The sequence below is a fragment of the Lycorma delicatula genome, chromosome 2 (genome assembly GCF_047948215.1).
Source record: "Lycorma delicatula isolate Av1 chromosome 2, ASM4794821v1, whole genome shotgun sequence".
Taxonomy (NCBI): Eukaryota; Metazoa; Arthropoda; class Insecta; order Hemiptera; family Fulgoridae; genus Lycorma; species Lycorma delicatula.
This window is the reverse complement of record NC_134456.1, coordinates 175019437-175047124: the sequence shown is the minus strand read 5'-3', so window position 1 is coordinate 175047124 and position 27688 is coordinate 175019437. Positions and strand designations below refer to the sequence as shown.

At 29.3% G+C, this 27688-nt stretch overlaps 1 protein-coding gene across 1 annotated transcript; it reads right to left on the bottom strand.

Annotated features, from left to right (window-relative positions):
* On the bottom strand, window positions 1-27688 carry Iyd (Iodotyrosine deiodinase). The gene is made up of 6 exons (XM_075356705.1): window positions 27491-27688; window positions 22372-22560; window positions 17240-17497; window positions 12244-12369; window positions 6287-6477; window positions 1-2573 (listed from the first exon to the last, which is right to left on the bottom strand). Exons 1-6 carry the CDS (start codon window positions 27501-27503, stop codon window positions 2391-2393), a joined length of 960 nt encoding a protein of 319 aa, XP_075212820.1. The 5' UTR covers window positions 27504-27688; the 3' UTR covers window positions 1-2390.

The following is a 27688-nucleotide window of genomic DNA, read 5'->3' as shown; positions in this document are numbered from 1 at the left end:
TTTATTTTGAATTAATTTTTTTTTAATATAAAATCACTTCTTAAAATATTATTTTAATAATAAAAACATTGACAACTGGAAATTTGAATTATTATAATAATAAGCGTTATAGAGTAACAAACTTAAACATACCGTGAAACATTCCATTATTTCCAGAGTGATATTTTTAAAGATTGTTATATATTGACTGAGAGATGACTGTGCTAATAAGAGGTTTTTTATGTGTTTTATTATATGAACAATCTGATTTCAGTTTAGTGTGTACAGTCCACAAACACAGTAAGCAGGAAACTGATTATAACTAAATTTTATAATTACTCTTTGTATGACATAATAATTTCATCATAATTAAAAAATTCTGATAAATATAATCAAGCAAATCTGCTAATTTAGGTCTTGTGGGATTTAACACTCCTCATACAAATAATAATAGTATAATTATCATATATTAAATTGTTTAAAATTTCAATAAAAAAAAATTATTTAGGATTTATATATTAGACAGTTCCTTTTTTTGTTATAAAATATAGAATCAGTACTGTTGCTAAAAAGTGAAATAGAATAATTAAAATATTTATGTATAAATTTTAATTTTTAGATTTAAACTACTCATTACAGTTGTTGAGTAGATTACTGGTTTGAGTAGCTTATAATTCACTCTCTATATTTGGGTATCTAAATAACTGTATTAAAAATATTTTTACAGTGTCGTTAACATGGAGCCTTTTATTACATTAAGGTTTAGTAAAACCCATATCGCACCATACTATTTTATAATAAAAATTGTGGATGCAAAATATGTTTAAAATTTTTTTTAGAGGATGTTTTAAAATTTTACATTGCACAAAGGTTTCTTATTTTTTTTCATACTCTAAAGAGGGAAAAAATCGTACTATAATAAAATTCTTATAAATTCTTTCAATATTATATAATTGTTGAAAATTCTAAGACCATTAATCAATTCCACAATGTTTTCATTAAAAAAAAAAAATAAATCAATTGGAATTATAACAAATGTTCCAGCCCTACAAGTGCATTCTCACCAATAACCAGAAGATTTATGACATTTTTTTTTAGGTATTCAGGTTTAATTTCACAAACATTTAAATGTCTCAGCAGGAACTTTTTGTTACAAGGAATTTAAAACAAAAATCATTTTTTTTAAGATTCCAATACCTTTTGTACAGAGAAGTTAGTTGTTTCGGACCAGAAATTGTTAATCTATATTGTTGCTTTTATATTTCTGGTGAAAAATAAAATGAATAAAAAATTATCTGAATGAAGATTGTCCAATTAGCAGTTTTCTTTCAGTAGGTATAAAAGTTTATTCAGAAAGTTTCTGAAACTTCTTTTTAGTGAGGAAAACTTGTCAGGGGTGTATAACCATCATTTTGACTGCTGAACACCTTTGTGTTGTATCAGGGTTTTTATACTAGTTAATAATCTGTACTTTATTACCGTGTAGTTTTTTATTATTATTTAACTATTAAGCAGTGTGTTTAAATAAAATCTTGGCTCAAACTCTATGAAAGGTTTACTAAAATGTAATAAATTATTCAAGATTTTTCAGGTAATTAGCGTTAAAGCCATATTCAATGCATATTAATGCTATGTAGGGGTTAGGACAGCTGATGATGACCTTAATTCAAGATGTTAGTTGATGTTAATTGTCCCACTCTTGAGTGGAAGAAATGTCCGTGAAATGTGGCTATGACAGTTGACTGTCCGAGAAATAACATAAGATTGCAATATTTTAATTGGTTTATGTAATGAAATCCTTATAATAAAGCGTTCAGTGGTTTTTGTTGACACAAGTTTGTCTCAGAGTTGTTGACAGAGAACAGGAAGAAAATTGTCTTTAAAGAGACTTTGGATCATACAAAAATAAGGTATGAAATGTTCACTTAGCAATTCTTAACTGTTGATTTCGATAGGATATGATATTGAAATTAGCCCAGCCATCACGCTGTGACGGCAAATTTCTGAAAGTTAAAACAACAGTTGACCACCAATCAACTTTGTCTAACAAAACATGTATTGGTGTTTCACAATGGTACTACTTGGGAAAGATGCAATGTTTCTGAGAAGAAAAGGACAGTAATTCGGTGATTCCCCACCATGTTTATGAACTAGTATGCAGTTCTGTATTAATTCATAGTTTTTACTGCTGGGATTTTTTATGTACTAACTCCCTTACCATGTCTTTCATATTTGTGTCTCCTATTGAGAATTTCCATAATTAAGAGTTGGTAATCCCATAGTTCTTAGTGTCTGTAATGGAATGTTTCAATATAAATGTAAATTCCACATATTAATAAATTACAAATAAATCTATTTTCTAATATTATTTTAATAATATTTTACTTTAAGATTATTGTTTATGCTAATACTTAAATTTCTATCATAATTTCATTAAGCTCTTTACGAGTAAGATCGGGCACGGTTGCATCTGGTGCTGGATAACCTACTGGCAACAATAACATCAATTTTTCTTGACCTGGTCTATTTAACAAAACACGTATTGGTGCTCCACAATTCAGAGGTGTACTCGTCAGTGTCACTAAGCCAGCATACTGTGAATAAATAAAATCATGTGTTAAATCTTTTCAAAAAATACTTCTAATTTTTTTTTACATACCTTTTTTATTCATCTTATGATTTTTGGTGTTGTATTTCAGAACATATATTTTGTTATCAGAAATATCACTCCATGGAGTTCTTACAGTATTAAAATAAAACACAAAAATGAATAAACATGTAATTTTTTTATTTTTTATTTCTAATGTACATTGCAATCTGTTCAAATAGTGGATAATAAGCAAGCCCTCCATTGCCCAATGAGATAAGGATGAAATGTATGACATGTAAATGAGGTGTAGTCATATACAGATTCAGGCCAGCCATTTCTGAGACATGTGGTTAATTGAATCCCAACCACCAAAGTACACCGGTATCCACTGTCTAGTATCCAAATCCATATAAAAGTAACTAACTTTCACTAGGATTTGAACCTCAGAACCTTTGACTTCGAAAATCAACTATTAAACAACTGATTGTGATGACGAGTTTACCACTAGACCAGCTCGGTGGGCATAATGTTACACAATTAATTTGTGAGACATAAATGTTATACAGTGATTGAGTTCCATCACATTCCTGTATCTAAGGAGTCTTTTCAAGACCTTTGTATTTTCAATCAGTGAAAACAATGATCTTTCTGAGCTTAGTAGTTCAAGTCTTAGAAGTAAATATTTAAACACTTCATGGTTTAGTTATGTAATTTTAATTTATATTTTTCATTTTAACTTTTGAATGTACTTGTTCTAATTCAGAATGTAATTTAGAAAGCATTTTTATGTAAAAATGTTTTGTGTGTTTTTTTCTAAGTAACCAACCCTTTTTTAGTAATAAGTTTATGATCAATTTCAGCATATATAGTTCTTGTGAATTTGTATATATACCTGTGAGTATGTTCTTTGGACATGTACACAAGCATATTTTGTAATTTTACATAATGAAGAAGAAATAAAATTTCAAAAATACTTCCATAATAATATAATTGTACTTCTTTCTATCACAATTTTCCAAAGATCAGTGAACATTCTTATTTATTTCTTCTTTATTCTAGGGATAAGCACTTCACCAACAATGATTTTGGAGCATTATTTCAAGAGACTTCAGAGACAGTCAGAGGTGAAAAAAGTGATTCTGAAAATGAAGTAATTACAGAAATTGCTCACACTGAAGTAACTTCAGAGTATTGCAAATGTCTGTGAACAGAGTACTTCAAATAGCTAGTTACATAATAGTTCAGGTGAAGGTAAATATTTTTTTTGAAAAAAAAAATAATGTTACAAATTGGAATAAACCACCAACCAGCAGCAGGTTTGCTAATATTTCTACTGAAAATATTTAAAAATATGAAATCCTTTAAAAAAAATTACATAATTAGTTTAGTCTTAATCAGATAACTTAAAAATATGTACTAATGATGAAATGAAGAACGAAATCACAAAATATATGAATAAACATGTACTAAAAATGAATAACAAAATAAAACTTTTTCAAGAGGTAAATGTAATAAATTTGAAATTTTGACTTGCATATTTAAAATGCAAACCATTTTGAACTTTAGATGGGTGACAGATAGACAAAAATTTATGGCCTGCTACATCATACAGATGTTTGATGATGGTATTCCAAGAGACAGAAAAAAATTGATAGATTGGCCGTTATAAGATTGTTAATGGTTCAGTTATTTGAAAACTGTCACTGCATATAATCTAATTAATTTCATCACAGCAGACAAAATATTTGAACCCTTCAGAGGGTGATGTAGTTTTGTTTGGCATATTCCTGATAAATTGCCAAAATATGGCATCAAGTTATAAATAAATAATGAGCATACATCCTCATTATGTAAGTTACTAATTTGAAGAAATTCTCAAGAAAAACAAAACTGAAATATTTTCTTCCAATTATTATAAAAGCAAATACACTATTCCCAATGTTATTTTCCATATTTGCTTTCAAAAGGAAGTAAGATGAATGTTGCCTAAAAACCAAAATGGTTATACTACCTCTCTGCCCTGTATTGTGATGATTCAGTAGTTGAAGAAATAGGAAAGCATTTGATGACAAGGATTATGTCACCAAATTAGGAGAAATAACACTAGACTAAATGTGTCCCTCCTAATCTGTTTTAAAAAGAATTTGAAAGAAGACGCTGACTTTTAATTTTGTCTTTTTCAGTGGTAAATGATATCAATGTTCAGATAAAATTAAATATGACCAATTAGTAGATTGGTATCTGTTCCACACATAAGTTCCAGAAAACTTTTCTAAAAAGATTGTCACTCCAATTGACAAAAGAAAGTTTACAAGAATAAGCAAAAGTTCAATCTTTATCAAAAGACATAAACGTTTTCAACCAGGTAACAGGGAAAAAGCTAGAAACATAATTTGCTGTAGAACAAAAAACAATGACACTATGATTTGTTGTGGAATGTGTAACAGCTTCTCATGTAATAAATATCACATGGGATTATGAAAATTGTAAAAAGAGTAAGTTAAAGAACAGCAAATAGATTTTTTATTATTGGTTACAAACAATTAAAACTGTTACAGATACTGTAAAATTTATATTAAAAATCTGTATGATTTTAATTACTCCTACTTTTTGCGATGGTTAATATGTACACGTTTATTTACAGTGATGTTTTACGATAATAATTTGGCTTATGTAACAATTTATATATTTATCTAATATTATTTATTAGCAAAGAGTTATTAATATTATTTATTAGCAAAGTTACACTCTATTTATTAGTATAGAGTTTTAGTAGTTAAAATAATTTTATCTTTCTAAATTATTCTCACATAAACATATAAGCCTCTTAGCGCAAATAAATTTTCATAAATATAATAAGTGTAAGTAATAACAATAATAATTTATTGCCAATTAAATCAAATATTACAAACTCTAATTATTGTATTATCTTACAATGAAATTAATATAAATTTATTAATACAGTTAAAACAACACTCCAAATTATTGGGTTATTAGGTATCTCTAGAGTCTTAAGCCTGTTTCAGAAATTTCCAGCAGTATAATTAATTAATATAAAAATTACAAAAATAATACCTATTAACTCAAAAAAGGCACCAGATACCAAGCTGAAAAGGCTTAGCCAATCTCAAGAATAATAAGACTACTTGCTGGGCATTCTAGTAAAGTGAAAAGTAGACTAATCTCCTGTGCTAACTTTATTAAACTGAATGAGGCGGTAGTGTCTGCCTTTTTCTGGGAGATTATGGGTTCAAATCCTAGTTAGAATTGGCTTTTTTTCACAAGCGAAATTAATTTTTTGTCATATCAAACCCAAAGCAATGCGGGTGATATTTTTCTCTTACCATGATATTTCTATTCACTTCACCACAGGCAATAGCCGTATAATGAACATTATATTCAGGGAAATCAATAACCAGTACTTTAGATTCTTTATGTACATCACAGCCGCAATAAAACTGGGACAGATAACGTGAAGAGATAATAAATTAATGTACTTTTTGGTACGATGAAATAATGGATTATCTTAATGGTTTCTATTCAGTAGGGAAAGTTATATGCATATTTTCTCAGTAATACATTGCAACATTAAGCAAGGTTATATTAATTAACCACAGTTAAATGAGAAAAATTACTATTTACTTGAAGTCTTAAGTAATATGTTATTCATGGAGTTACTACTTCTTTATTAATATATGTAAAAACTATTAAACTTACATGTATTGCAGTAATCAGAATTCCAGAAGCAATTGAGACACTCATATCATTGTAATAGTGGATTTTCTTTTTACCATCTGCTTGTATACTAAAAAGCTGTTTGAATACAAGTATTAAATAAGGTGCATCTGTTAGATATTCTTTTAGCCAGGTTGTCCTCAATGGTTTAAGGTCTGTTGTCCATTTCTTTCCTGTATATAAAAAAAATATTATTTCAGAGATTACAAAACAACTTCAGTAGAGATGTCAACATCTATGTTAAAACAAGTGTAAATGATGAATGAAATTCCAGAATTATGTACAAGATCTTATTTTTCTCAGTCTATAAGAAATTATAATATACATAATCACTGTAATGAGATGTCTAGCTGTGTTTTCCAATGGGTGTCAAGTTTTTCATTTTGTAAGCCTCATGCCTTTGTTTATTCTCTTTACACTAAAATGAACAATTGCATTTACACTTGATTTCATGTAAACTCAAAACTTTTGAAATCATAATTCATATCTCACTCAATGTTCCATGACACCAAAAGAGATCAACATTACAAAATATGTATTAAACATATATGCAATAATGGATATACAACACACTCATTGATTCACAAAATAAAAATGGAGATAACCAAAACAGGAAATACATCTGTTAACATACATATGCAAAAATGAAGAAGAATAGTTCATAAATTTGAAAAGTTGGATGCAATGTTGCTTTCAGAACAAAAAAGAAACAAAAAATAAATCATTAAATACAGGACACACTCACCTAGCACATAAAGTACCTCTTGAATCTCTCAACTAAACTGCACAGTTGCATTGAGCCAAGGGGTATAGTGAGCAGCATCTAATACTAGGAAATTTTAAATTCAAACTCAGAAATAAAATGAACTTACGAACACACTTCATATCAACATAGATTTCTAATCTCTTAGGTACAAATTACAAACAAATTAACATAAAAAAATTTCAATGATTATTTAATTTCTGAATAAAAGATTATTTTATGCAGTCTTGTGTGTTGAAGCAGGTCAATGCAGTATTGTTTTTCAGTAATGTCCTATTTCTGTCTTTAATAAAAATGCTTTGACCTCTCAACAAATTGTGAACGTTTGCACCTGCCGCCTGAAGAGAATCTTTGGATGGGATTGTGTTTTTATGCCACACTAACTTCATGGTAGTTATTCCTTTCTCACAATCTATCCGTTCCTTTTTTGTAGATTCTATCTTCCACATGTATGTGAGAGTGCAATTTTAATACAATTTTATTAAAAGGTTTTATTCAATGTATCCTTACTAGACACCTGTATTGATTTATATTTTAATTAAGTTAATGTGTAATTATTCACAAATTTTTAATCACTCTCAAAATGTAGATAAATGTTTCATTATAAATAGAAAAAAGATCTATTTTAAGTCAAGCAAGTTTTTGGTAACTGAAATATGAAGATGAAATAAGAGAAATACCACTACCAAATAATTCTTATTATTATATTTGTCAAATCCATTATTAACAACACTTATAGCAGTTGCAGTATTCCAATCAACACATTTTAATGAGTCATACAAGCCAAGAAAAATAGAATAGAATTTTATAGAATTATTAGATGCAGCATTGTTAAAGCTAATTTTATAGATTATTATTTTTAAAGCACAGTGATGTACATTTAAGGGAACCAAAGAATCATTTTCTTTATCGATTATTATATCAGAAATGACAGTAGCAACTTATTGTAATTCTGGATAGAATGTTTTATGTTTAAATAATATTCTACTAAACAATAGCTGATAAAAAATGTGATAATTTCTTTTTTGATGGTGGATTTTCTTTCTACAATCTACTTGTATACTAAACAGCTGTTTGAATAAAAGTATTAAATGAAGTTCATCTGTTAGATGTTCGTATTTTTAATTCCTGACTATTAAAAATCATTTGCAAATTAAAATTTTCAGTAATTAGAATTTTAAAATAATGCATAGCTAAAAAATTTCTCAAATGGTTAGCTATGCCCTTAATATTTAAATGATTATACCCTTAATATTTTAATGGCAGAATACATTGTATCTACTTGACACACTGTAATTAGAAAATACAATTTAAATCCAATTTCCGTAAAAGAGATTAATTAACAATGCAATCTTTCATGTACACTAATTATTCTATTGCCACTTTTTTCTCTCAAAACTTAGCCTGTTTTAAATTCAATATAACATCTGGGGAACAGACAGCCAACAAGACTATATGTAATTTGTTTCACTTAACCATTAAATCAGAATCATATTTCACTGCACTCTTTCTGAAATTAAACAATTTTAAATTTAATTTTTGAACATTTTAATAATAAATAGATTTATTTTATTGTTTTATTCATTAAAATTAGGATTTAAAGATACAAACCAATACAGTTAAAAACCAGTTAACATATTAAGCAATGTAAATTTAGATGAAATATTCACACATACTACTTCATTAATTAATGCTATCAGTAACCTTAAGTTACAATTACTGTCTGGTTACTTTTATTAAAAAACATATATGTAGTGGTAAATAAAGATCCATGCTTTTTTATTTCCTTAATTAAAGTTATGTTTAAATTTAACTGAAATACCAGGACAGGTGTCATTTAAGTTATAACAGACCAAAAACCCAAATATAATAAAAACTAAATTATTTTGCTTGATAAATTTAAAAGAATAAAGTAAACTCAATTGTCTGTGTAATCATGTGTGAAAGCAAATGCAATGTGAGCTTATAATGGGCCATAAATATCTGTAACCAAATCCATCTATAATGTATAAATCTATATATATGTAAATCTGTAACCAAATCAGAAAACATGAATACAGAATGATCGGTAAAATAATAATATTAAGTTATATTCTGGTTTATAGAGTAAAATTTAAAAATACGCATTTGTATTACTCAACATCTTTGCTAGAATTAACTGCAATGGGATCAGTTGCAAAGTCTTTTCTTATGTAGACTCTCTCATTTCTAAACTAGCAAATACATTGATTTGAAGAGTTGACTATTCATAGCAGATATAATTTCATCAATGAAAACCAAGGTCTCATTTCCACACCAACCCATTTCAGACCTTTATTCCTTTCATTATTAATGACAGAAGTATCTAAAAATCTGGGCCACATTTACGACTAGGGACACTAGGCATATGTCTAGGGTGGCACAACTTGGAATTTTAATGCCACAGATCCTAAAATACCAAAGTTTGTTTCATTAAGTTAAACTGAATCAGTTATATTTTGAAAATTTTTTGGGATCTTGAACACAAAAGAGGTCTCATCCAGAATGAAAACATATGGACTTGTCAAGTCCTCCTTACGTAATTATTAAAAATGAGTTACTATTGTGTCAAACTTATCTATTTGTTGCATAAATGAATATCTTCTCCAAGCTATGCACATGTAAGTTAATTTACATTGGTTTTAAATGGAAACAAACAAACCCGCACACCATGTTTTTTTGTGGGAAAGATAGCACCATAATGCAGGTACATTTTGATCCATGTGAGTAAGGTACAATGTCCAATATGCAGGAAATGAAAATATTCAATTTTTGTCTAGTACCCAATGGGGTAGAAATGGAATGGGTAGGTATCTCTGGGAGCCAGACCTAAAAACATTGCCTAAGGCGGGTAGCAACACCTCTAAAACCAACCCTATTAACAATGGTTGGAGTGTAAGACATGCCTTGAGCAATACCATCAGATGCAAGTGTGTGACAGTTATCTATCATAAAATCTCTTTATTCAACGCCATAGCAATAAAAATGTTTCTATGCACTGAAATAACATTTTCAGTTTTATTAAAAAACTCCAGTAATATTGATACAGTTTTTCTTAGTTACTGATTTATTATATTGTTCTCTAACATTTAGCAATTAATATTTGGTTTAATTTATATATCATTTCTAAGTGCAGTTTAGTGAGCATCATACAATATTATATATTTATTACACCTTCCAAATTTTCTATTAACAGAATCAAAAAATTGTTTTATTTATTTTAATTATAACCTACTCTATTGAACTCATCGTTTGCTAGTCCGTATCTCATGACATATTTGACTTGACATGACAATTTTTGGCACTGAGAGAGGGCTATGGTATGTTTTCAAAATTTCCACAACAGCAGCTTCTATATAATACCAATGGCACCGAACTATGACTGAAGTGTATCTGGTGCAATGGCAGCACATTCTCTACAATTTTTTCGTGCAGTCATTTTCATGTTGTCATTCGACTATGTTTTTTTCATGTAGCTCGTCGAAAGTTGTTGGTGTTTGTTGATACACGTCATTCTTGATGGTCCCTCTAGAAATCCAGAGGTGTCAAATCAGGAGACCAAGGTGGGTACTCAACAGCATCTCTTCAACCCATCCACCATCCGGGTAGAGTTTTATTGAGGTAAAACCTGACATCTCAATGGTAGTGAGATGTCTATCTTGTTGCATGTAAAAAATTTCATCACCATACAGGTTTTGGATGGCAGACAAAGTCCTGAAGTATATCAAGATATGCCTCACCAGTTACGGTACCCTCAAAGAAGAATGGATCAATCAAACCATGCACTGATAGACCACACCACACAGCAACCTTCAGTAGATTCAAGGAGCCTAGTAGACACAATTGTGGTGGTTCACAGTACCGTTAAGTTTGAATTGCGCCTCGTCGTCCACACAAACTTCCCTGCAAATTCCTCATCCTCACCAACCATGTGCTGAAATCATTCACAGTATCCTTCAATCTGGGTCGTCCTCATTCATCGCGTGTAGTAGTCTTGGAATGTACACTTCCAAGACTACGCGCGCTTCCTGGTTAACTGATTTTTGCTGTGATCAGGTGAAATGTTGCAACACCACAGCACTGGATGCTGCACTTGTAGCTGTTTGTGGTTGGCTGGATCTTTCCTTGTTCCAAACTCTCTCTGCCACTGCTGTTGTACCTTGTGAATGTTCTCGTACTTCCAGTACCACTTCAGTACAGCCTTGGGTTCAACAAACAGTAAGTGAACCTCAGCCATTGTTGCTAATCCACTGTCTTTTGCTGTGCTGACTAATTTGACTGGCTTGTTCCACCTCCATGACAAATTTTATACCTTACACTAAACTACATATTAGATTAGTGAGTGTAAGTCTTTTTGTTTAGATATTATTTAATTACCAACAGTGAGTACATTTTTTGAACCCCTCTGTTTTTAAAGTTGATTTAATTATATCATTTTGTTTAAATTTATTGAATTAATATCTTCTAGATAGAGGAGGTCTAGCTTGCTTTCAAAACTATGTGCTTGTTTATCAGTCTATCTTGATAAAGATTTATCAGTCTATCTTGATGTTTATCAGTCTATCTTATCAGTTTCTATCTTCAACAAAATATCCCTTCAACAGGTCTGTTCTTGTCCTTGTAGCCATTATAATATAGTGGGGTTATACAAATTTAATATAATTTAAATATAATGCTGGCCTCCGTAGTGCGAGTGGTAGTGTCTCGGTCTTTCATCCGGAGGTCCCAGGTTTGAATCCCGGTCAGGCATGGCATTTTCACACATGCTACAAATCATTCATCTCATCCTCTGAAGCAATACCTAACAGCGGTCCTGAAGGTTAAATAAAAAAAATATAATTTAAATAAAATTTAATTGATTTTAATTTTAATTGATAAAAATAGTTATAAAATATATTTAAGGCAGTTACAATTAATAAAAGAATACACTGTTCTCCCCTATCTTGCAACTAATAAATCAGTATAAAACAATTGGAATTTTAGTTTTTAATTAAGTTTCTTAAGACACAACTTCTTATTCTATCATTACAAACTGAAACTTCAATTAACTCATATTAACATACATCCTGTTGAAATTAAATTTATTTCTTGTTATGATAGTATTATATATCTGTGATAAACTTAAAACTTGCATAATAAACCAACAATTATTTCTTACCAAATCGTCTATCATAATTAAATTTTTCTTCTAGTTCTATAATTTCTCTTATTTTCTGTTTTGTTTCACTGTCAGATACAACAACATATGTCCATGGTTCTGTATGAGCTCCACTGGGTGATGTTCCTGAAATCAGTTAATAAGTTCAAAGATTAAAATTTTCTACAACTTTTCCAGAACCATTTTCTTAAATAAGATGAAGAGAGAGTGGTGAATAGTTAGATTTTGAAAATTATGTGAAATGATAAATCTTGCAGTCAGCAGTCTTAAGATAAATAGGTGAAAAGAGAAATGTGTGGCAACATTTTTAGAGAATCAAACTAGGATGGTGGGCCGTTAAGAGATCCAAAGTTAGTTTGATAAAAGAATAATATGCAGAGGATAAACCTATGAAGCAAAAACCGGAATGTATTAAACAGATAACCAAGGATACAGTAAATGAGTTTAATTAAAATTATCACAGAAAAAAAGAAATGAGAATTATTGTTATCAAACCAATCATACAGATGAAATAACCTAACAAAAATTAAAATATATTAATAAGTACGTCTAAATATTTTTGGCTTTTTTCTTTCTAGCAGCAACCTTGAAAATACAGAGAGAAAAATTGTTTCCATTTTTCTTAACCCTATGTGATCACATATTGGATTACAAAAAATTGTTATTAACTTACGCAACGAGAACAGATAACAAGTTTTATTTATAATGCATATGTTTTCATACTATATAATTACTCTATCTGAAATAAACATTCAACTTATTCACACATGTTGTATCACCTTACACATACACCTAATCGCTTATAAAGGATAATTAAGAACTTAACATAGTATCCAGCACATGTTAATATCACTGGCACTTACGTTATAGGATAATACTGTATGTTATATAAAATATAGAGAAAAATTAGAAATACGGTCAGAAATAGGAAATAGGTAGGGCTAATTACATCATCCAAAATTGGTAACATTTTATTGAAAGAAGTTTACTTTGTTACATTGAAAACCATAAAAAAAAGGAAACATGTCATCATGTGACAAACCATCAAAACACATACTGATAAATTCAACAACCTGGAGTAAACTACAGCAATATTTTCACTAGTTACTACTACATTGAACAGAACAGGTGCATACTCCTGTCAGTATAAAAGACACTCGCCAGTTACACCAGCACAAATCCATCAGGTTGGTCTAGTAGTGAATGCGTCTTCCCAAATCAGCTGATTTTGGAAGTCGAGAGTTCCAGCGTTCAAATCCTAGTAAGGTCAGTTATTTTTACACGGATTTGATTACTAGATCGTGGATACCGGTGTTCTTTGGTGGTTGGGTTTCAATTAACCACACATCTCAGGAATGGTCGAACTGAGATTGTAAATGACTACACTTCATTTAGACTCATATATATCACCCTCATTCATCCTCTGAAGAATTATCTGAACGGTAATTACCGGAGGCTAAACAGGAAAAAGAAGAAGCTATACCAGCACTAAGTATATTAAAATCGATCTTACTTCTGCTGCACGTTTACAGCTTGTTGCAAGCAACAAATTTGAAGAGGAAGCGATTGACATGAGAAGTTAGAAAGAACAAAGAAGTGGCGCTGAAGTACATAGTATGTAGGAAAATTGATATGAACTGATACTTATCAAATCAAGTCAATAATGTTTCAATTACTGAAAACTCATCATCACTACCAAAATTTAAATCACAATCATCACTTAAATCATTATCATCAATGTCATCATTTACGTTATAAACGACATTTTTAATGGCATCAATTAAAGGTTCCCGAGACAAATAAGATGTTTCTATTTTTTTTTATATGCTCGCACCTGAATTTCCATTCGACATTTGTAATTGAATTTGTTCGTTTTCAATTAATTCAATAGCTTTATTATGCACCTTTAAAACCGCCAAATTTTTTTCAGAAAAAAAAATTATTTAATTCCGGATAATAAGAAGGCAATCTCAAAACGCTCTGACCTTTCTCTGCTAAAATCGAATCGATTTTAAATAATAAAACACGCGGCTTATACAGTTTTATTAAACCATACAATTCTGGTTTCAACACTGTACTCGTAAATGACACACGTTATTTTTTATAAGCCAATCGATCACTTCTGCTTTTCGCGTGTTCGAATTCGGAGCGCGATTCAGAGGAACGTTATGGTACGAAGCATTATTTATGACGATGACTGAATTAGAGAGAAGATTAGGAATCAACTGTTATTTTTCCTACCGCTCGAAATTAAAAGAATTCATATTGTCATGGTTATCCCTGTTTTGGTACCAGATTTAATAAAAAACGTGCTTTTGACAAAATCATTTTTGGAACCGGTATGAACAATGCACGCTTGCCTTCAGAAATCAGGCAGCAAGGTTGCAACAGAGCCGTAACTCTATAATATAGGTTTAGTATGACTACATGTACATAGGATTCGTCCGGTGAATTGTAGGTCCGTTTTGGTTACGGTACTCTTTAAAAGCTCATAGTAAGGTAACCAGAGTTATCAATTTTATAATTTTTCTACTAAAAGTTTTCTAATTTTTATATCTTTTTTTACCTATTTGAACCCCATGTTTTGATTATAAAGACCAAAGGCTTTCTTGAATATTAATTTTCTCTTTTACGACCGGTAGTAGCGATCGAAGAGTAACGCGTTCACCTTTATCAATTTGAAAATTTTAAATCGTTTGACGAATGACATTTTTAACAAAGTTATCCACGGACTTTTTAGTTTTTTTTTTTATTTATAATTTCTTTTTAGGTGTGCTAAAGCCTTTATAGGGATTAGTTTTTGCTTTGTTTAAAATTTTTGGAACACTTCTGAGTGAAATTCCCGTAGCTTGAACGACACGTTTCTGAACTTGTTTAAGAAAGATCGGTCCACCTTGTACCTCTTTTATCATAAAGTTAAAAATATTAAATATGACTTCTCTCATCTTTCTTTTCTGTTTAGCCTCTGGAACCACCGCAAGGTATTACTTTAGAGGATGATTGAGGATGGTATGAATGTAAATGAAGTGTAGTCTTTCACAGTCTCAGGTTGATCATTCCTGAGATGTGTGGTTAATTGAAACCCAACTATCAAAGAACATCAGTATGGCTATGGAAAAGTTAATGCCCCTCCCAATTTTTTTCTTATTTATCCCACTACTTTCCCCTTCCATGATAATAAAGTGGAATTATAATACTATTCTATGTTAAACTTATTGTAATATAAAGAAATTGAATTCATTAACAGCAGAAAATGTAAAAATTAAAAAATTGTAATGACCAATAATATTCTTAAACAAAACACAATGCGATGCTTTCACAAAACCAAATTGATACACAAACACACGCACGCACACACAGTCATAGTAACAAACACACTACAACAGTGAAGAAGCAACTGGACAAATGCACATCCCCACTGCCAAAATTGTATTGTCTCTATGGAAACCCTTCAAGGACAAACTTATTGTGGTTTGCAATGAGTTCTATGATTATTAATTTTATTACTTACATTATAATCAATCTTTTATTTTATCACCACATAGAAATTAGAGTAATACAAAGAGATATTAATCTCAACAACCACATTTTACTTATTTAAAAATTTACAATAATGTCATCTGCATAATCACTGATGAGAATGTTGTACAGTAGTTATGAAATATCCTAGAAGTACATTTCAATGTGTTTAGAATTATTGTTTCTAAGTAATTATGCGATGTAGTAATGCAATACAAAAAAAAAAACTGTAATAATCTTACCTTTGCTAAACAAAATTATTATTTTTCTTGTGGTTCAAGAATAATAAACATTCTACCAAATCCATCTTCATGTTTTAATGATTCATATAAAACTTGTTACAATGTAATACACCTAACTGTTTTTAAATTCATTTAGAATGGGTAGTTTTCTTAGTTTTAGAAATAAAAGTTACATATACCCACAACACAAAATAAGGTTTCTGGCGAATTTTAATCAAAACCAAAGTAAACTAATGTTTTGCAAGATATTTATAGTCTCCAGCTATCTCGTTTAGCTTTCTTGAGAAGAGTTCTGTATGCAGCTGCATGACTTGTTTATGTAACAAGTGTACCTAAAGCCTCCAGCTACGGAAAAATAGGTCTTGGTTGAATTCAGTATCAAATTATCTAAATCTTGTTCTGCTTCTTCTTAAATAAATTATTTCATAAATAATTTATGAAATAAATATTTTATAATCATAAATATGTTGTTCAGCTTTATTTTATTCTAATGTTAATGCTTTTAACATCCGTGGACCACAAGCCAGATATGTAGACTGGAACCAGCAACAGAATTGATAGTATTTCCAGCTACCAATCTGGAAATACTATCAAGAAGCCATTAGGATTAAATTATAACCTGTTTGAGCAGGTTTCAGACAGAAAGGCTAGTGCTGAGCATTTTTGCTATTCTGAATAAAACAATGAAATTGTTAAAAAATTTTAAATAACTTAAATGATGTACTTACATACTCTGATGTACTTACAACAAAGGTCTAAAATTTGAATGTAAATATTTAATTTTTTATTTTAATTGTTAGTTATTTTTGGACAGAATATCAATATGGTATTCCAAAATGCTAAATAATGATAATGGGGCAGAATACCAGTATGATATTTTGCTCCATTATCTACTCTGCTATAGTTAAGAAATGGATACAGTTAACAGATTGGAAATGTTTTAATAAAAATACTTATTCATTAAAGTTTGATTTCAAAATATAAAAAGCAGAAAGAGAAGAGATCTGTCCAGTTCGTACATTGGGTGAGGTGAGGAAAAAGTAAAATTTAAAGTGACTTTAACCCACTAAATTATTTTTATACTATTATAATAAGATAATACTATGACTGTAATCTGCTTATTCTAATATGTTAAAAATACAGAAAATATTTTCTTCTTTGATTATTTTTGTTATGAAACACCACTTGAATAATGGCATATACAATTCAAATAAGTGATATAAAAATATTTATACCTGCAGTCTTAATAATATTTTTTATGATTTCAATTGAGACTGGATCACTACTGAAAAACCGAACAGATCTTCTTTTATTAAGCAACTCATAAAATTCTTGTGATCGTGAAACTGATTCTTCAACAGGCAGTCTTTTGAATTCAAGTGGTACGTGCTCTAAATCCATAGGTAATGCGCTTTCAAGATCTGGTTCTTCGTCATCATCAATTGAATCCAAATCTTCAGTATCAAATTCATCTAAATTTAGTTCTGTCTCTTCTGTAATAAATTATTTCAGTTATAATCATAAATATATTGTTAAACTTTATTTATTTTAGAAAATTGAACCGAGATTAATCAGTCTTTCAGAAATTAATTTATTGAACTTACAATTAAGTAATATCATAACCAGGTTCAAACTGATTTAAGTACATTCAATTATTTTCTAGAATCTGCCATTGGAGGAGGAGTCCAGTTTCTAGAAAATAATCAATGTTTGTTAACAATATTTGAATTTAAGTAAATCACTTGCTGATCTCTTTATGAAATCTATATTAAATTAAACTTTCTTCTATATAAAGATGAAAGTTATAGTAAACAGTACCCAGTCAGCTGGAAAAGAGGTGACTGAGAATCAGAAAAAAATCTTTTTGAAAAGTAAATTTATATATGCTATGCTGGCTCATAAAAGATGTAAGCCATTTTTAAATTACATATTATCTGGGTTATTGTCTAGAGTCAGGCTCAAATCTTTGCGCTATCAGTCAGCTCAAAACTTTGGATCTATCAAGTGAATTGCAGCAGCAAAAGTGTACTCTTTTTACAAGCATTTTAGTCTAAAGAAAATATGAACACATTTTCTTAAATGTGAGCTTATATTGTCGTACAAGTGCTGTAATAAGAGCTTGATATAAATGATAACTGTCTACTTACCTAACTAATCACAGTCTCGTGAAACTGTGCAGCAAATATAAATATGAATTCAGAATATGTGAATAATATATCAGTAGTTAAGGCTAAGTCATTCTGGTCACTTCCACATGCAAGGGCAATTATTGCTCTATGTGTATAAAAATGTACTGTAAGCTATCACTTGTCTGGTGCCATAGCATACCGATGATAAGTAATAAAGAATTTTGTTGAGTATTTGTTGTTGATGTTTGTTTAATAACGATAACATCATTTGTAATGCTTCACATCATTTTTCAGTTCAGTGTGAAAGAAAGTATTTCAGTCTGTGTTATTGTGTTACTCTGTATGATATGATACAGTTATATAATTAATTTTTATAATAGTTTTATTCAGTGTTATTTTCATTAAGTTTAATTTACACTGTACTTTTGTGCGAAACAGGTTTTAATAATGAGTGATTCTGTTGTGAAACATAAACTGGGAAAACATTTAAGTAGCTCTGAAAAAAAAATGAGTCACCAATGTAAACCTTAAAACAAGATAACCCTGAAACTGCAGTCAGAAACATTGCTTGGAAAGCAAGTAGTGCAACAAGAGTTAGCAAAAAACCAATTTTTAATGTAATAAGAAACGCAGAATTGTTGGTAAAAAATGTTAGTCCTAAAAAGATTTGAAAATGTGTAAAAACAACTGAAAAAGTAGAAGATTTTATTAATACCACTGTCAGAAAAGAAGTTCATTTGTTTTTTCAATAACAAACTAGCTAATTTGAAAAAAAATTCAAATGCTGTGAATATAGATTCTGAACTGCCAAATCTTTCTACAAGTATAATATATCGTGTTTTAAAAACAATGAATTTTTGTTTTCATGTTCAGAAAAAATAATTCTTTATTGATTGAACATGAAGATATTATTTCACAGCTAGGGAATATTTACGAGAAATTAAGTGATTTTGTGAATAGGGTAAGGTAATTTATTATCTAAATTAAACTTGGATTAATGAGGAACAAATATGGGAAAAGTTATGGGTGAATAAAAAAATAAAGAGTGCAAAAGACGCTTTTATGAAAGGTTTGTCATCAATTGGCTGGAAAAAAGGTAAATGATTAATAGTAATGCACCTAGGAAGTGAAAGTGGATTTTTTAACGGTACTTTATGGGTATTTGAATCGAGATCTTCCCAAAAGTATTATGATAAAATGAAAGGTGACAATTTTATGTAGTGATTTAAAAAAAATATCGAAATTGTTGCTGAAGAATTTGTAATTATTTCATTATAATTTGAATTCGTCTATAGCCCATAGTAAAATTCGTCTACAGTGGATAACATGCCGTACCATTGCCTGAAAACTAAACAAATTCCAAATGCTATGTTAAAAGAAGACCTTTTAAAATAGTAAAATCAGAAACAAAAATATATTCATTATCAAGTAGATGAAATTGTATAGATCAAAATATATTCATTCTCAAAAATTTGTGTTGTGTTCCGTCTTCCTCTGTACCATTGCAATTTAACTAGATAGAATTGATATGAACACAAGTCAAAGGCTACGTTGGGAGTAATAACATATTTAAGTTAAGTGATGTAAAAAAATTTATTGACAGAAGGTGTTAATAGAGTAGGTGCAAATGCTCGGAAAGATTGTATTCAACATTTAATTAAAGAAGAATAAAGGCAAGGGAGCAGATAGTTGGTGTGAAAATATTAGTGAAGATATTGTGACAAATTTGGGGAACAATGACAATAGTTCAACAGACAGCAGCTTATCATCGGGTACTGAAGAAATACATTGAGGTAACAGATATTTTTTTACATTTTATTTGATGAAATTTTAATATAATGGTAACATACTTTCTTAAAATTGTTATTTTCAAGCTAAATGTATAATTATATCACAGTTTTCTCATTTTTGTATTGCAAATTATTTTTACTTTATTTTTATTTACAAGTTAAGAAAAGTGTTTTTTGTCGCTAAATCAAATTAAATTTGAATCATCATTCTATTATGATTTTGTTTGCTGCATAGTTTCGTGAAACAAGGATTAGTTGCCTTTTATGATCGGAGTTAATATTGCTTTGTTAACCATGATTGATTTTATGTCAATAATAAATAGCGTCCTGAAAAAGTGTCTATCTGTGTGAATTAAAATAAAAACATTCATCTGTTTCAGTGAAAAAACTACATAAACCACAAATGTTTTATGATTAAATTTATTAATAATCATTTTGATAACATTCTGGGCAAAATTGACAGTAAATATAACTATTACAATAAAAGTTACATATTAAATTTATACAAATTTATCTTTTACTTCAAAACCTGTATTGTTGCTATGAAAGAAATTGATCATCCTCATCACTCTCTCAAAAATTCATTGTAAAATAAATTTTCATGAAGCAAAAATAAGCCCATGTAATTTAAATTGTTACTTATTCTTAAGATAATATTATGTATCTGTTAAGCATATATTTACTCTTTTGACATATAACCCAGAATGAATGTTGTATAAAACATGTCATTGCTATTGCACTGATTTCATGCTTCTGCGTTTGATTCCTAGTCAGATATAACATTTTTCAAATGGTGTCCACCATGTAATAAATACGGTAATGTCAAGTAAATCTTATTCCATAGGAAATTCCCATGCAATGCAAAAATGTTAAGTTTTCTGGTGAGTTGAAAAGAAAAGCTTCAGTTTTCTACCATTTTAGTAAATTAAAGGAAAACTCATGCATGCACTGCATGAACTTGATTAATTTGGTTATGATATTTTAGTCCAAACAAGTTTTTAAACTGTAAACTGTTTTTGCTTATTTTTCAACTTTTATTTAAGATCTATTTAGAAAAATAAATAAATGTTAAATTAATAATATTTAGTCAAAAAACCATTGTGTGTGTAAAAGGAAAGTTGGGTTTTACTTATGATTCAAATTAAATACTATTTAAAACAAACAAGCAAAAATATTTTAAATCTGTAAAATCAGTAATTTTATCTAACTTATTGATAATCTTTGCTTTAATACATATATTTGCAATTTTCAGAGAATTTATAGTATGGAAACACATAAATCAGTTCTTTTGTATAAGTTTTAACAAAGAATATTAATAAACTTTTGCTCCATAAAAAATATATTTTTATAAGTAACAAATTCAATATAATACAGTGCATATTCGATTGAAAGAACATTCATTATAAGCACAAGACACTTGCGTATGGTTTTGTGATAAAATTACTAATAATTATATGTTAACAGTTAGAAATGTAACTAGGTCATTGATGTATTGCTATGGTAATTGTTCCACAACACTTGATGTCAAATCAATAACCAGTAATAAAAAATACATACATTTTTAAAAAAAAATTTTGATATATTAATTTATTGCATGTTTCATATAGGTTAAAGTACATTTGTATAAAAATAAAAGTAGCCTATATTGTAAATAAATGAATACATAAGGTTTATTTTATTTTTGGGTTTTATTATACTGCATTTCAATAGGCTATAAACCATCATAGTTCACTTCTTAATACATTTCTATCTAATGAATACTGGAAAAAAGGTAGCTGAAATAAGTTTTTTTAAGCAATATTGAACATGGTACTCCAAGATCTTAGTACAACTGCTATTATTACAGTACATTACCATTGATGATGTTAACTGTTTGTCCAATTGTGTTTTTATTGATAAATTTAATACTGTAATTAGAATTGTAAAGATAATTTGTGTTGACATGGCAGCTATTTGTTCATAGTTTATAATGCTAATTCTTAATTATACAATACTGTTTTAGTATCTGCTAGAAATAAAAAAAAATAAGGAAAAAAATGTTGGATTGAATGATATAGAACATAGCAGAATATGTTACATTATAATTAATTCCTCTTTCTTAACTACATTACTCTTAAAATAATTTCTTCTTTTTTTTTAATTCTCTGATGCTTTCAATTACCCAGATTTTTTTGAGAAAAAAATTGTGATAGAAAATGTGTAAAGTTCTTTATTGAACTCAAAATACCTCCTTTAGCTTTGAATACTTTGTTAGAAGCTAAAGCAAGTTATTTTAATAGTTAATTATACACTGGCCTGCTTCAGGTAATTGTTGAATTTATATTATGCTGTTGTATATTTTAGAAGTCTTAAAAACTTTGGGTGAAATAAAGTCTTAGTAATAATATTATGTTCTAAATTCCAATTTATTTCATATCTGTAGTAAGTTATCAACCGAATAAAATATACCTTCAGTTTTCTTACATTCCTTATACATAGCTAATCTTTTTTGAGTATCTCCAAGTGTAAAGAAACAGAATTTTGCAGTAACATAACATATAAGTGCTGCTATTATGTAAGGCCAGTATTTGCTAAAGAATGGAACATATTCCTCCATAGTTGACTGCCACTCTTCCTGCATTTCGTTTCTGAAAACTCCTGAAAAATTACATTGGCAATTATGTACATTTTTTCTTTTACAAATTTAAATAAAATAAAGTAGTTGCTATTAATCTGTTTGCACCTCCGAGAGGTTCAAGCTAAAGAGCCATAGAGGTTAGTGCCTCTATGTACATATTGGGTGGAATAAGGGGGACAAGTTTTAAACAATAGTACCTGAGCTCCAAGGAGGGTATTTGTACATCCAACCAATTAGGAAATAAGGATTCCAGTCATGTCAACCCCCATAAACGACATAAATTCATTTATACATCCTTAGCACAGATCCAGCAGAAAGAAAGACATGATGTATCTACAGAAGGACTTTTAAATAATTTAACAAGTTTTCCTAAAGAAGTTCATTATGGCTTCTCTGCTGAGAAAGGGCTGTTCAAAACTTCTCAGGAGATCTGGGTACATTTTCCCAGTATGGGTGTACACAGTACTGATCAACACTTTTATATTGATCAGCTCAAATATATGTTACAAAAAAATTGTAGGAAGAAATGCAATTGTTTTTCTTCAGATACAAAAGTCACCAAAGAACAGGCTCTACTGTCTTGAGGGAAAATGTAAAACCATGCCCATACTCAGAACTCTATGGCTTATGAAATTTTTCCAAGTCATCAACTTTTAAAGTAGTATGCTTAGAAAAAATAAATAAATACTTCCTGCATTAAGAGATTAGGGCTCTGTACACATAAATATAAATGTATATATATATATATATATATATAAAATTCAGCCTTTCTCCCCAAAAAGTGCCAATTCAAAATCAAACAAATGTAGTTATTTAATTGTATAATTACTTTTCTCAAGGGGGTACAATCTTTTGTGTCTCAAGAGATAAGTCCACCCTAGGAAAAGAGAAAACACCAGCTTTGCTATTACATACACACATCAATGTGTTACATATACAGATCATACATACTAAGGCACCAATTAGCCTTATTTGCTATAGTCTAAAATGATTAGCCAAAAGTCTAACAAAATGAAATGTGTCAAAGTCTATACATTATTTTTAGTGTTAATTTTAATTAAAATGTTGTGCCCAAAATCTTGGAAAATAATTAATTGCTGTTCAATTGTGCAAATATTATAAAATTTTGAAACATTTATTTTGAAACAGTGTTGTTTCAACCATTTTCATCAATGGAATTTTGGACCATTCTTTGTGATCACAGTAGCAACTGTAATCTGTTCTCAATTATACTTTATTTTCATGTCTACAGTGTAATTTTCCTTACATTCTAAACTTTCTTTGAATTGTGCACAAAGTTGCTGGCACAGCTTGTCTGTATGTAATTAATCTTAAATATCTATTTATATAAAATGTAGTGTGTAATGACTTTCCTAAGGGACTGTGTATTCATAAATGAAAGTGAGTTACAATATCTTCATCAACTTTTTAAATATGTTGTAGGATTATTTACAATATGATGTAAATTGTTAGCTTTCTTTACTTTATCATTCCTTAAGTTTCATGATTCTAGACATTCAGTTTCATGAAACTCTAATACCTCAGCCTGATCTTTCATAAAGTAATACATGCACCATGATATACCATTTTTACAATTAATATGTCAGTGGATACATAATCTGCTGTACTTGGGTAGACTGTAAAGCACTGATTCTCAAACTTTTTCGCCCACTGCCCACATTTAGAATCAAAAATTTTGTAATGCCCCAAAATTTTTAAACTTACCATCTGTTAAAAATAATAATTCCAATTGCTGTTTTTAAGATGCACTCTTAAAAACAACATTTAAAAAACCCTTTAATTACCATATTTATTTGTAACAATACAAATTGTTGCATAGATTGGGAGATATGCAGCATTAAAGACAAAAATGGCCTTTTCTCTTTAATGTGGTGTATTTCGGTTTAGAAAAATCATAGAAAGACATACAAAAAAAGAATTTAAAGCTTTAAAGCAAAAGTCATAAGCTTTTAAAAAATTTAAATACAGTTTACTGAAAAAATTTTGTTTCCCCATGTACTCGATCAAACACAAAGAAAAACTTTCAAATTTTTAAAACTTTTCTTCTCACTGATTTTTTATTTTTATTTGATGATTTTTGAAATCTGAAGTGTGATGTGTAAAAGTAAGGTATTTAAGCTTTTTTTTTTATTCGTCTCTAATCCTCTTGGTTGGAAAATTAAACTCAGTTTCTTCACTTTAATTTATATACTCCTGAGTTGTTTTGTCATTGTTTGGTACAATCCTATTTCTACAAAAATGGTTCAAATATGAAGAATATGTTTTTATAAATTTTATTTGCAAGTTAATCAAAATCTATTATTTGTTACGTTCTCCCTTAATTATTGATTATGAAATTTCCATGCCTTCCATTTGGTCAATTGACACTGACATTTTTTAATTCTAATCTAAAGGACCCTTTGTTGCTTCTCAATCTTCAATGATCTCATAATTGCTCCTTCATTAATATAAAAAGTTTTTTTTTAAAGGGCACATATTTGGATGGGTTGTTATTACACAAAAATCACAAGCAACAAAGTATCATAGTAAAGATGAAAAAAAAATTTAGCAAGTTTAACAGATTAAACATAAGAAAAAACTTATTAAATTAAGTTTAGCAGAGAAATATAATGTGGGGTTTTAAATGGACTGCCACAAACAGAATGGATTGAACTAACAATGGGTAATTGCTCAATCAGAGAAGATAAATAAAAAACTAATCCCTGTTAACCATTAAGAAGTGTAAACTAGAAAAAAATAAACTTGATAACATGCTGTGTTTATGCACGTGCGAATGATGTCTCTCTCTCTCTCTCTCTGTGTGTGTGTGTGTGTGTGTGTGTGTGTGTTTGTGTGTGTGTGTGTGTGAATAGTACAAATATGGTACCGGCACTTTTCTTTATTCTTATTATTTTTTTCTGTACTGAAATTAAAAATAATATCAATAAAAACTTTCAGTCACAGTTTTTATTAAAATGAATACAGTATTTGATTTTCTGCAATATTAGTGTAGAAAATTAAAATTGTATGAGAAAAAACAAAATTAAACCAGATATGTTTTTCCTAAACATAATACTTTTCCTGACAGTTTATTAATCATGATTTAATTATCGCTTTAAGAATAATACTTCTGTGAGCAGTAGACCTAACCCACTTAATATTATGTTTAACAAATTTGAGGTAAAAAAATTTTAGAGACAAATTTAAGATAAAGTAAGAAATGGAATTTTCGATGCTAATTGAAGGGAGAAGCTTAACCAGTATGAAAAATAATTTATAATATTGTTAGCACTGTTTCAGGGTCATTAGATATCCACCGATGACTGTCGAGAAAGTACTTTCATTAAATACCAATTATTTATGTTAACAATTTACAATTTTTTGGCTGTTTCAGCGTGGACGCAGGCAAGACAACTTGTGCCCATACTGCGGCGCTCTTAATGATGTCGAGCATATATCTTCGTGTGCGATAGGTGGACAGATTCAAGGGTGGGGTGTGTAATAGTGACGTGCCCTCTTGACGCCAACAATATTGTTGGTGTAATGCTTGATTCCGACCAGGAAAGCTGTCTCTACGATGGTGAGGGGCATCATCGCGGGTAAGGTAGCGTAGACGTATTCTACTTGATATGCAAAATCAGTGAAAAATAACTTAATCACAGTCTGAAAAATATCTTCTTTTTCTGTTTAGCCTCCGGAACCACCGTAAGGTATTACTTTAGAGAATGAATTTTGATGATATGTATGAATGTAAATGAAGTGTAATCTTGTACAGTCTCAGGTCGACCGTTCCTGAGACGTGTGGTTAATTGAAACCCAACCACCAAAGAACTCTACGATCTAGAATTCAAATCCGTATAAAAGTAACCGTCTTTATTAGAATTTGAACCTTAGAACTCTCGACTTCGAAATCAGCTGATTTGCGATGACGAGTTCACCACTAGACCGACCCTGTGGGTTTCTGAAAAATATCTTCTGTAAGCTCGAATAATGTTTTGAATTCCATAACGGTAGAAGGCGACCTGAGGCAAGACACAAGTTACTAACAAGAAAGACTTTCCCAAGAATAGCAACCATACCGTACTATGCAATGCTTACAACAGAGGATTGAAGAGATTTCCCGTTTTCTTCTTTATTGAATTGAATATTCTGTTGCATACGGTCATGCTGATCTCACAAAAAATAGGAGATGTTTATTCCTATCAGCGATGCCTCTTTCACTCTGATAATTGTAGAAACTGCGATGTAATGAAAATTTTTACTTTTATACAAAGCAACTTTGACTAATGCTGCTTGTATCTCAAGTGTTTTATATAAGCCACGACCATAAAAAAGACCAGGACAGAAAATGTAAATGAAACAATAAATTAACTAAAATTACTAATCGGTATTAATTTAAAATTATTCACCGAAAACCTCTTAATAAATAATATTTGATAATGGCACTTAGAAAAGAAGTGAAATTAAATAAATAAACTTCAATTTAAATAAAATCAACTTAAAAATTACTTATTATTCGTGAAGCATTCATAAAAATTTATTGCAGGAAAACCCAGAAATTATTTGGTTTTATTCTTCCTTTTTTTCATAACTAGACCTAAAGAATAATAAGCAGTATTTTCGTAATCAGGCGCTTTATGAAAATTTGGACTGTCAAATTACAATAATTTATGACATATTTATTCTAATATTTTTTAATTGTTTTGACCTTAGTGATTTTTTTATTTACCAGAATGAAATGGAAATATTATTTCACGTAAAAATGATAAAATTAGTAACGAAACAAAACAATCTTACCTAATAATTAATTGATTTGCATAGAAAACTATAAATATTTCACAAAAGAAAAATATTCTTATCTACAGTATGAAATAAAATAAATCATTGTATTGACCTAGTTGTAACTTATTGAATATTGATCACGAATTACTTAAGCTAAGAATTTCTTACCTTGTACAACCATGAAGTTTTATATATATATATTTTATTTGCTTTCGTTAATTTTGGTATTAACTTGAATATTATAACACTAACTATTTTTTTTTATCAGTTCATAATATTAAATGAATTACCTGAAAATACAGAATAAAAAAACAATGCGATCAATTGTATGAACAAAACGACACTAATATGAAACTGGAACTTTTA

Excerpts from the sequence above, each read along its gene's own strand:
- Iyd (XM_075356705.1), bottom strand. Across the intron at positions 17,498-22,371 it reads GGAATGTAAGAAAACTGAAG|AAGAGACAGAACTAAATTTA; the intron begins GTATATTTTATT and ends AATTTATTACAG. Across the intron at positions 6,478-12,243 it reads TAATTATGATAGACGATTTG|GAAAGAAATGGACAACAGAC; the intron begins GTAAGAAATAAT and ends TTTTATATACAG.